Genomic DNA, 12,763 nt, shown 5'->3' with positions numbered 1-12,763 from the left:
CGTTACGTGTTCTAGTATAAGAGGGCCTCTTTTACCACCAAAAATGAATATTCATGAAGTAATATCACAATCTGCAGACAATTCATTGTCTGCAGATTGGATCCAGGATTCAGAATGCGCCACTATTCATGATTGGTAATTGATTGTTTTGGTTGGTTTCCAGGTTTTGCCATGCTGTTCCTTGGTTACATCCAGCTGCGGCAGTCATCTTCAGTGGCGAGATCGGCGTACTCTTCTTGACGTATCAACCTACGTATCAACAGTTCCAGTTGATACGTCAAGAAGGGTACTTTGACCTTGCTACTGAAGATGACTGCCGCAGTTGCAGTTGAAACGCTTGGGGATTGTAACCAAAGAAGACCCCGGTAAAACCGGAAACCAACCAAAACATTGACGCCTGTGAAAGTCTACATTTCGATAATTGATTTCTCCACCTTGTGATTCCTTCACCAGAGAAGGATTTACAAGGAGAAATGAAGAGCATGAAGCAGATGGCATCTAATAATCATATTCCAGTCAAGACAATTGACAAAATGATATTCATTCAAAACCAAAATTTGATCATGAGTGAACTATATCCAAATCATGAAAAACCTAATGAAGCTGAGATATATGCTAGCATATGCTATTCGGACAAGGTCTCCGAAAACATAAAACACTTTTTTCGAAAATTAACATTCTCACGTCATTCACTAGTAGAAATAATTCAGGAAACATGTTATTGAACGCAAAATCCAAGAGGGATAACTGGAAAAAATCAGGAATATATAGACTGGAATATGGTGACTGTTCAGCAGCTAATACAGACCAGACAGGTCTGTATCGACTTTATATGAACATCTACAAAAACATCTACAAAATCTTCTACGAAACAAACCACACAGTAAATAAAAAAAACATGAAAATCATTCATACGTGCAGTAAAGGAACATAGATGAACTTGTTGAAAGCATTCGAAATAAATGAATTGGATAAAAACCGCAATTTAAAAACCCTCAAAGACCAACTAGAATTATGCAGCTCTTCCCTTCCAAACTCGTGAATTGTAACAACTCATTTAGGATCCAGTGCTATTTGGATCAATCCACAAGTATTGTTTCTGATACTCAGCTAAGGTATTGATGATTCAGGTAATAATTTTGTTACCACCATATCTTCAAATATTTGGAAGGCTTCAACATATTCATCTTCTGTGTATGGCTCTCCATACTCTTCTGAAGGAAGTGGCCATTGATGGATATCTCTCCACTTTCACGTTCACCATCAACGTACCATCAACCAAGAATCCAATATATTGCTTTGCAGATGACAGCACACTTTTGTCTCGTCATTCCTTTTGGATTCCAGGATATCGGCTACGGAGGCACATCTTCACCGGAACAGGAGGTTGCATATCTTAATAAGGATCTAGAACTGATTACGAATTGGGGTGGAAGTAACCAGGTTTAATTAAATGCCACAAAAACCCAGGCATTGGTTTTCTCCGCAACGATGAATGTCCCCAAACCGGTTATAATAATGTCAAGACGGGTAATTCCGCTTTCTGCTCCGATACGTTTGTTGTGGGTTAAAATGGACACCAATATGTCTTGGCACAATCATGTCGCTGGAATTGCAAAGGCTGCTTCTCAAAAGTTTGAAACACTGTTCCGGACCAGAAAACTGTAAACATCTCAGCAACTTTTGATGCTTTATAAGGCTCAGATTAGACCTTCTTTGGAGTATTGTTCTCATGTATGGAGCTCTGCTCCGAAACATACTTTGATGTTGCTGGATTTCATCCAGAAAAGAACCATTTGCCTGATTGCAGACGTGAACATGACGTGCAACCTTGACAGCCTGGAACTTCGAAGAAAGGTTGGAGATTTGTCTCTCTTTTATAGATACTTTCACGGGTGGTGTTCAAGTGACTTGTCATGTTTTGATTCCACGAAGAGCGGTACATATCAGAAATACGCGACGAACTGTGGGTGCTCATCGTTTTGAGGTTCAACTCAGTACACCTCGAACTCTTGAAGAACTCTTCCATCTGGAGAACTGCGTTTATGTGGAATAAACTTCCTGAGAATGTTTTTCCAAATGGATTTAGTATCCAGCGATTGAAATCCAATGTGAATCGCCACTTTCGCACAGGCACCGCTCTGAGAGCGCCTTGAGGATTTTTCTGTAGTGCTTGTGTTCAATTAGGTTCAAGGTTAGGTTCAATTAACCTATCCTTAGACAAAAACCACGTGAATCCACTGATGAAACAGGAAATTGTAGATTCACTTACCATTTTTCTATCTCACTTACATATATTTCCAGTTTGACGGAAAATTATATTCATGCAGTGAAGGACTGATAATGGGGAACCCTTTGAGTCCCCTGCTGGCGAAAATTTTCATGGATAACATAGAGTATGAAGTCCATGATAATCAGTTGACTAACAGCTAACAGCTAACGTGGATGATATCTTAGTATGTTTTACTGGTACAGATAGGCAATTAGGCAAATTCATTGAATATGCCAATTCTATCCACCCGTCAATAAAATTCACCAATGAGAGGGAGGTAAACAATTCAATAAATTACCTTGACTTAACCATTAAGAAAAATAACAATAAACATGAATTTGCAATTTTCCACAAACCATTGTATACGGACATTATCATACATAATTCCTCCACAAACCCTTACCAGCATGAAGTTTCTGCATTCAAAAGTATGCCTCACAGATTATTGAATATTCCACTGTCTGATAGGCATTTCCAGAAAGAGCTGAATCTGATTAAACAAATCGCGGTTATTAACGTTTATAAGGTAGATATTATAAACGCTATTCTTTCCAAAAGACTATAAAAGCAAGCCATGGACCTGGTCTACCCATATTCAAGATGCGATAAAGTCAGTTATTGGACATTGGCATATTTGGGTGAACCAACCAGGAATATTGCCCGTTTTTTTGAAGAAAGAAAGCGTAAGCGTAGCTTACAGAACGGATAATAATCTAAGTAAAGTCATTGAAAACAATAAAGACTGAACTTCGGTATAGGACAGATCAGGAGTATACAAGCTGACTTGTGGCTCTTGTCCAAAAATGTATATTGGCTAAACAGGAAGAACATTTTTCCAAAGAATTAAAGAGCATAGAAGTAGTTTTGTAAATAGAAAGACCAATTCCACATATGCAAACCACCTTTTAGCAGAAGGACATGAGTTCAATCATGAATACGATGTGTTACATTTAGAAGAGAAGAGTTTGAAACTCAATCTTCTAGAATGTTTAAAAATCTATAGATTCAGGAATTCGGGTAATTTACTGAATGATCAATTAGAATTGCATAACTCTCCATCACTGAATATGTTTTCAAATGTGGGAAATGGAACATAAGCTCAGGTAATTCAATTCATTACAAACTTAGGTAAACAATCAGGAACTTGAAATTCAGGTACTTCAAATTGTAGAATAAGGTATATAGATAGCATTGAATGTGTGTTGCGTTTTTGTAAAACTGTCTAGTGAAAATAACACAATAAATTGTTTTTAGAATACGTTTGTTATGGATTTTCATTAAGTATCGGCCGGTTCCATCATACGTCTCTAGGTGTTAAAATAACGTTTTGGTGTTGGGAAAAAACTCCAGTAATTTTCGTTACTACACCAAAGATTCCAAACAGTACATCACATGTTAGATAGCAATAACTGAAATCATATCATCTTTGAAGACAGTAATCACGTCAATCCTGAACCATTTTCAAAATGTTGAATCGTTCAATAAATATAGAATTTTGCCGTGATGCAACACCAACTGCTACGCCACTGGATAGTCACCATTCAACATGCCACCTGAAGACCGATCGTTTTGTTTTGGTCCGCTCTTTTTGATGATTTCATTACACGGTTCGTTATTTTTCCCGTATCCTAGTGTGGATACAAAAGCTGCTATTACTCTATCTCCTGTATACTTAAGTGACCTCAGTCAGTTTTTGTTTGAACGCTGAAAGGTTAATCGTGCCGATCAAATTAATAAGTCTGCGTGAAAATATTCGTGTAGTCGTAAGTAGGAGGACAATAGTAATCATAACTCACATTGATTCGATCCTTGTGCAAATTCTCGTATTCAAATGAGTGTCAATTTATGGAAATTTCCGGTGAGATTATTATTTACTGCAATGTTAGATGTAAATAAACGATAAATAATAATACTGTGCGATAAAAATTCATAGACCTACGTAAAAAATTCATAAAATAATTTCGGAATTGATGAGATACAATGAATTATCAACCAACATTCATAGCTGTTCTTGTGCATTCCATAAGTTTTCAGGATTACTCTGAAACAGTAATTTCCTTGCGATTCAATGTTTGTAATAGAAAACAACTGTTTCAGATAGATTTTATCTAGTTTAATACGGGGTGTTAATTAGGTATGTACCATAAATTCAACAGACGATTCTTTAGGTAATTTCAAGATGAAATGTTCATATAAACATGGGTCCGCAAATCCTCCGTTCTCAAAATACAGGGTGTTGAAATAAAAATAAAAGAAAAGTTATTCGTAAATATCTTAAATATCCTTCACCTAATTTCATTGTAATTTGGCAATGGTATTTATAACATTGAGGAGCTAATTCAGCCCGAACGTGATTCGATTTATTAAATCCAGTGGCGTCTCGAGCGGGATTTGAACGAATATTTTTGACTTAAAAATGTACGCCACTAACTTTTCTGCAATTTTTATTATTTCTTTGGATGAAGCAATTAAAAATACAATTTTTTTGTCTCTTGGATTTTTTTCGTATCTTGCTTAGTTTTTAAGAAAAAAAGTCGACCTAATTGCATATTCCTGGACCTCAATACTTGAAATTCAGCCAGAACTATTAACCAATTCTCAGTTTCATAGACATAATACGAGATGAGCTACTCTCATGAGACCACCCAGGTTTGAATTGGTGAAATCTACAAACGTCTTATTCAATATTGGACTATAACAATGAAGTTTCGACGAAAAAAATATAAACAAGATATTGTATTGAAGTATTGCCACTACATTCGTTATACTTGGTTTTTATAGATTTTCACACGGCTAAATGATTTTCTGTTTTTGAAATCATAATGTAGTTATGATACTATTGATTTATTTGTTTATTGCAATTTTTCTGTCATTTTTCTGACCTACTACAACTGTATTTTTTGCGGAACGTGGTTGAATCATGTGTATATGGTTTTCTTTTCTTGTCTGTGAGTACAACTAATCCAGACGAATTGTGAAGTATGATAGTTCAAAATATGATAAGAAACTTACCCAACTGACTCATTGCAGAAGTAACCGAGAAGAAGAAGAATGCGGTGACCAAATATATTCCAGTTTTATCCATTTTTATCTGAAAAGAGAACGAAATCAATTCTGACGTGTTTGATGAAATCAAAATCAAAATCGTTGTGACACCTGAAGATTCTAACGAAACACGTCGCGGTTTTGTGAACTGTCAAGTAGAAATCTCACATTAGAGTGGGTTTTTTGGATACATCAGTTGAGACTACAGTCCTTTCAATATTTGTGTCCTATTCATTACAATAATTTGGTCCTTTTTGAGGAAATAAGTGAAAAACAAACTTTCCAACGTATTATATAACATCTTCGAGAATGAAATTTTCTGAATCGTCAACTTATTTCAACACAAGAAAGAGTTCATACTTGGTTCACAACATTTTTTTCAATAACTGAAAAGTGAATATGATAACATTCAAAAATAAGTTCGTCATTGTGATTATCTACTCCTATCCTAGTATTTTTTCCATTTTTCAATGGTAGACACTACCTTGCGTTGACAAGTGGGCAAACTGTTTAAAATCTGTTTTCCGTTAACCAGCTGTCGCACCCCTACGAACGACAACGCTCAGAAGTCGAAACTTGTGCGAGCTAAGGATTAACGAAGTACTACCTTTAAACGTGTGATTCCCAACACGGGTTGTACGATAGCAAGTGAAAATCGATCGTTCAGACTGGGGCTTGAACCACCGACCAACACGACAGTCAATTCGAGTGAGTGAATAAAGCACGCACGTCGAACTGCCTGGCTACCGACCGACCTGAATACATTAACATGTGACTACATAATATGAGGTATAATATTTCCAATATCAATTGGAACAGCACAGAGAAGGAATTCCCGTCTCAACATAGGCGTCGGCATATTATTTTTCAGTGATAGTTTTTCAGTTACTCATTCTTTTAATCATAGCAATTGATCACCCCACGAGAAACTCATCTCAACTGAATTTTTCCACCATGGCTAATTATGAAAAACTTCGAAATTTAAGGTAGTTGATTTCCGAGTCGAAAATTCTAAAATACAATGAAAACTCAATTAATCACACCGAATTCTCGTCAAACATATATTTACAAAATAATATCGTGCCACAAAATTGCTAGAAAAATCAAAATTCTTCTTCGCTATATTCAGATGAGCTGAAATCATCATCGGGTTGAATAACGATCGGATTTATGGAACGTGGGCCACACAGTTCTTCCACGCATCACTATTGCCTACTTCATTCACCACTCGCCTTATATTGTCAAGCACTACAGCATTCAAAGTCGGTGACTGATTACATTTCCGCAAGCTTTCTTTCATTGTGGCCCAAACCATTTCATTTGGATTGGACACACAATAGTATGGAGGCAAACGTAAGAGAATATGACCACGTGTTTCACACATCGACTCAATAATATCCTTTTTTTGAAATTACGTTGTTTTATGGTCGCCAGTAATATCTTTTTCGTTGGAATCTTTTCGGGTATTTACATGTCATTATTTCGCATGAAATCAACAATATCTGCTTTTCTTGTGTTATTGTTTGGTATTGTAGTCAATAACCGAGAATGATACGAAGCGTTATCCATAACAATAACCGAGTTTGTGGGAATATTTGGGAGAAGCTGCTCACTGAACCAGGTTTCGAATAAAGCCGCAGTCATATCTTCGTGGTAATCAGCAGACGAATCTTTTATATTTTTGGACGACAGAAGCAAAGCGTTAGGTACGAAACCACTTTCATTCCCGGCATACAAAATTATAACACGTTTTCCCCTTGAAGAAAGTGTATTCAAAGCACAATACTTGGTTTCGTCTACCCAGCCATATTTGACAACATCATAGGTGTCAAACCAAGTTTCGTCGAGGTAGATTATATGTCTGCTGGATTCTTGGTAGTTTTTTATTCGACTCAAACATTCTTGTCGGAGTTGAACAATGCGTGTCGATTTCATTATGACCATCCGATTGTTCAATTCTTTATATTTGAATCCACAAGACAATAAGACACCTCGTAGAGTTTATAAAGATTTGTAATTGTAATCGGGATATTCGAGTAATTTATACCAAATTATTTCCAAGGTTGGTACTTCATTTTTTTGGTATATACCATAAATTTTTCACCGAATCACATCTTTTGTAGCACCATCGACGTTTGCGAATTTTTTATTTCTATGTTTTCGTTTAATTGCATGGTCAATGACATCGCCTATTTTGATGACTCGAAGAACTGTCGAACGAGATAGTTTCGTTAACTCGCATATTCTATTCACAATAGCATTCTGTGAAGTGTGACAGTTTTCCTTCTTCAAGCATTCATGAATATTTGAAATTACTCGCTGAACTTGAACATGTAAGTCCTTATTTTCAAATTCCGGATCCGTGTCGATTGACACAGATTCCTCACACGTAATGTTATCATTTGTTTCAAAAGGTCTCCAGTAAGCCATATTGATGAAAGTACCCAAAAACACTAAGATTTTCACAAAAATCGGTTCAAACGATGAGATTGGAACCTGCCGTATATCCAATATTGGAACAGGTTCAGTTTCGTACATCTTTTGCTCCAAAAAGCCCCATAAAAAAGTCCAAAGGTGTCAAATCTGGCGAGCGGACTGGACATTCTGTAGGACCTCGACGGTCAATCCAACGACCGGAAAAAGTAGTATCCAAATAGTTTCTTAGTTGTCTGAAGTAATGTGGTGGTGTTCCATTTTGTTGGAATACAATATCCATATCGAATTCTATAGAATTCGCTTCGACGATTTCAGTGATGAGAGGGTCAACAGTAGTTCCGCTATTTTGTAGTAATTGAAGATATTGACTTCATATTCTAGGGATGTGAAGTATTTGTCAGGAGCGTCAAAATGGTGTGTCACAATACCTCCCTTTCCATTGAATTTTTTTCTCAGATGGCGCCTAGTCGCCATCTTGTAAGTTTCATCTGTCAATTTCACTTCAAAATAAAGTATTCATGCATTGATTTCATTATCTCAAATTTCTATTTTTTGAGTTGGCCCTTTCAAAAAATAAAAGGGGGGGACATTAAAGAAATGCGCTGTATTTGATGAGACGACTATATTTTTTTGACAGGAACACATTTATATAAACTAAAATCTAATATTCATCCTCGATGCAAACCATAGAAATGAAGCGGACCATGTCCTGGGTGTGGCGAAATAATAAAAATCTCCATAAGCATCAAAGTTGAAGTAGTTTTTTCAGGGATTTCCGTCCACAAATATTCCATATATTCGGTTCGCAGCCTCGCCAAACAACTTCGAAAAAATGATGGACTATTATGAAATGCTTTCTGAATTTATCATTTCCATTTATTGTCGTGTCCTGTTTTTATCTAAGCCGATTCGACGGAGATAAGTCAATAAATCATGGCTTCCAAAGGAGTTGAAAACTATCGCATATGGTAAATTGTAGGCCAGAGGCGGCTTCATGATATTTCAGAGAAAATAATGAAAATTTACGAGGAAAGAAATGAAGTTATGAGTTTATTATATGGAACCGAATACTGGGATAATCGATAAAAACTCTCGTATCTTATTTGGCGATGGACGAACTACCTTCCAGACCACTACACAGACGGGCATCGAATGATTTTTAAATTTTTTTGTACGTGAACGAGTGATGCCAAAACACCTTGTATTTCGTTTATATTCATTTTATATCTTTCACTGTACTACATTTGCCTGATGAAACTCTTCACCAGCTTGACATTGATAACTTGTCTGTAATGTTAACTCCTGCACTTACAATGCTCCGAATATACTCTAAATGAGCATAAAGAAAATTGATGCTGAAATATAATTAGTTGGCAGAAACTATTTCAATATTTCTTCGTTTGAAAAATAAACTAATTTGGATGTCTGCAGATAAATGAAGTAAGAGTTATAGTAATAGTGTTCCATGTAAGTGAAACTTTATATGTTATCTCTTTTCTATAAATATTATCAGACTGAATTCTGATTAGTGGATTATTGGAGTGCAAACTGAATAAGAAAAAGTGGTTTTCGTCTAATTCAATGTTCATGTGAAAGTACTTGTTTCAGGTGAACTTTTTTTCTCAATTTTTATCTGAAAGCAATTTCTACAGCTCTTTGTATACATAGTTTGTTTTAAACTTAATTGATTTCTTCTTTCTTTTGTAGATTTTCCACAATTTTTGTATGAAGATGTAAAAGGACAAAGCCTTCTTATTTTTCTTTCTATTTCAATCTGTTTTGAAAAGATGAAACTGTTTGTTTTCAGACGCGAGAACTTCTGATCTGAGTATTATCAAATCATAAAGGGACTCAATTATATAACTCAACTAGCTCACCGCCCTGACTACGCACGGGTGCAATGCTGATACTAAATATAAATTCACCTACAGGAAATTTCAGGGCATGGAGAGTGAGTTACTTTCACGTTTATAAGTATAAATAGATGGATTGTGAGAACTTATTGCGAGTATGCTTTAGATTTTTTGTTGCCTTTCTTTGAAAATCATGTAAGCAATCTGAAGCATCGAATTTCACTTATCCAACTGTAGGTCAGATGTTTCAATTGTGAGGTTACTGAGTAGCTCCTAAAATGGGCTGAAAAAATAAATATGTGTTACATCCACTGCCATTTGTCAATTATAACAATTATCATAATTATATCTTAACCTTCCACACTATAGATACAATGTTGTACTCATAAAAATAACTTCAAGATATAATATAAAATGAATAGTACACTGTTCCTAACCTCCAACATAGTTTCATTTCACTTCTCAATAAGAAATATCATACCTAATGGTTTGGCAATTAAAATACCAGAGCTAAACTGATGACTTTTTTATCGGCCGCAAAACTTTTTTGTCTTCGTTTGACTCTGATTTCGGTCCTGGATGGGATTGTACATACTCTCATTTTGAACTCGAATTTCAATTATTTCTGTAACTATGAAATATTCATATTCACACCGTTGATGGAAATAGATGTAATATCTATTTCGCAAATGCAATTTGAAATATCATATTCCCAGTGTATGATCCCATTTCAATTCCGACGCAATATAAAAATAGTAAGGGAAAATTACGTTTTCAGAAACGGAATTGATGGAAATGTTGGAAAATGAGGAGACCAGTTTTTTGAAATTTTCATTTTGAGTTACATGAAAATTCTTCATTACACACATATGTTTTATATGTTGAATTGCTTTCTAATTACCTGGTATTTGATGATTCCCTAAGAAGTTATTGTCAGTCGATTCTGTTCCAAATCTTGTTCCGTTTCATTAGTTTGTTGCATTTTTTCCAATGAATGTGGAAATTTCTACCGAGGAAACTTTGGCATAATTTGAAAATCTCCAGTGAAATTCTGAATTTTCCACCGAATTTGGAAAAAATGTCGATACTCATTCAATATTCGCTAAACAAAATAATCGAATTTTTGAAAATTTCAAGAAAAATTGGGTGTTTGCCATCAGAAATACTGACTCAGAAGGCCCAGAATCACTTTGAATTGATTCAGAAAACGAATATTTTCCATACAAAAAATGTGGGAAGCTTTCGAAAGTACTTTTTTGAAACTAGTGTTTTCCTCCAGTGTACTACTTGGCGGGATGTCTGTCCATGTTCATCTTTCACTGCCTGAATCACTGTGCATGCTGTTTTTGGCGAGTGCATTGGCTTGAGATGTGGGGGTTGAGCAAAACGGCCATCAGATGCCTGCTTCCACGTAGCCCCGCTGGATACGGGAATGACAGAATCACCTAAAATCGATCAAAAAGAAGTCCACGTACCTACTAACTCAGAATTAAAAACATTTACATTATTTTGAAACCTGTGAAGAGTAGTCAATGAAGCAGAACCAAAAAACACTGTTTCCTTGGGGAGGTCCTAGCCTATAACAAGGATCCTGCATACCACTGACCGCTTTAAAAAGCTTCATTGATCTTTGATATTCAAGGAATAACTTTCCTGTTGATCTCATAGAGTCTTCAAGAGGAGATGTCGTCGACTCTACTAAATCCTTATTGTCACAATTTATTTTGGTTCAATGAAAGTATATTTTGAACAAGTAACGGTTGATTTGAAACATTTTTGATACTGAATATTTTTGAGAGCATATACTAAATTTACCAACTATTGGGAAGGTCCTAGCCTATAACAAGGATCCCGCATACCACTGACCGCCCTAAAAAGCTTCATTAATCTTTGATATTCAAAGAATAACTTTCCTGTTGATCTCATAGAGTCTTCAAGAGGAGATATCGTCGACTCTACTAAATCCTTATTGTCACAATTTATTTCTGTTCAATGAAAGTATATTTTGAACAAGTAACGGTTGATCTGAAACATTTTTGATACTGAATATTTTTGAGAGCATATACTAAATTTACCAACTATTGGGAAGGTCCTAGCCTATAACAAGGATCCCGCATACCACTGACCGCCTTAAAAAGCTTCATTAATCTTTGATATTCAAAGAATAACTTTCCTGTTGATCTCATAGAGTCTTCAAGAGGAGATATCGTCGACTCTACTAAATCCTTATTGTCACAATTTATTTCTGTTCAATGAAAGTATATTTTGAACAAGTAACGGTTGATCTGAAACATTTTTGATACTGAATATTTTTGAGAGCATATACTAAATTTACTAACTATTAAGTAGATAGATAGATAGACAGATATTTAGATATTTAGTTTCAACAAAAAACATACATTATACATTTGGTAAATATTTGAATAAATATACATCGAAAATATTCATGTAATTACATTAATATTGTAGATTATTTTTTAACTAAACAACATATACACACAAAGCATCAAGCTTGACTGCAGATATAGTTGCTTTCTTTTCCCATTTTCCCTATTCTACTCCTACTGTTTTATTTTGTTTAACCATTTTGAAATATTGAAATGTTATTAGAAATTCAATAATTTGACAATGATTTTTTGAAAGATTTAAATTTTACTTTTCTTCTCAGATTCTGCGGGATATTATTATATACTTTCTGACCCACGTATAAGAAGTTACGTTGAACTATAGTTTTTTGTATTTTGAAGTATCTAATTATATTTCAGTGTGGAAGTATAGTTTGAGCTATTTTTTTCAATAGAGTATTCTGTGTGTTAACTGCCAAAAAGCACGGCTTCTTGACTACCTTATAAAAATTTCGAATGATACCTACCTGTTCTTGTCTATTTCAACAACCGTACAACAGATGTAGAAGACCTTCATCAAACGCATTTTAATGCATATTTAATGTGACAGAAAACAGAAAAGTGGCAATTACAAAACATGCCAAATGGGTGATTTCTAACCGACTGAATTACATTCTGCAAATTATATGTTTCACTTACACATAATTACATTATACGTCTCACGCAGAAGCTTTCAATTTCGTGATATTTCTCTTGATAAAAATCGAGAACACGGTTGCACGGTTTTCATTCTGGGGATTTTTCATCAGTTG

The 12,763-nt window shown here is 35.1% G+C and overlaps 1 protein-coding gene across 1 annotated transcript in view; it reads right to left on the bottom strand.

Annotated features, from left to right (window-relative positions):
- LOC111514606 (BMP-binding endothelial regulator protein) overlaps positions 1–12,763 on the bottom strand; it is a 185,774-nt gene that overhangs the window by 135,424 nt on the left and 37,587 nt on the right. The window contains exon 2 of the mRNA XM_023170867.2: positions 5,285–5,363. Within this exon, the coding sequence (XP_023026635.2) occupies positions 5,285–5,357 (73 nt within the window). The 5' untranslated portion in view covers positions 5,358–5,363. The remainder of the gene's footprint in view (positions 1–5,284; positions 5,364–12,763) is intronic.

Source organism: Leptinotarsa decemlineata, unplaced genomic scaffold (genome assembly GCF_025532065.1).
Source record: "Leptinotarsa decemlineata unplaced genomic scaffold, Ldec_3_MD MMD2_tig00001064_RagTag_RagTag, whole genome shotgun sequence".
NCBI classification, from domain to species: Eukaryota; Metazoa; Arthropoda; class Insecta; order Coleoptera; family Chrysomelidae; genus Leptinotarsa; species Leptinotarsa decemlineata.
This window is presented reverse-complemented; position numbering and strand designations above follow the sequence as displayed.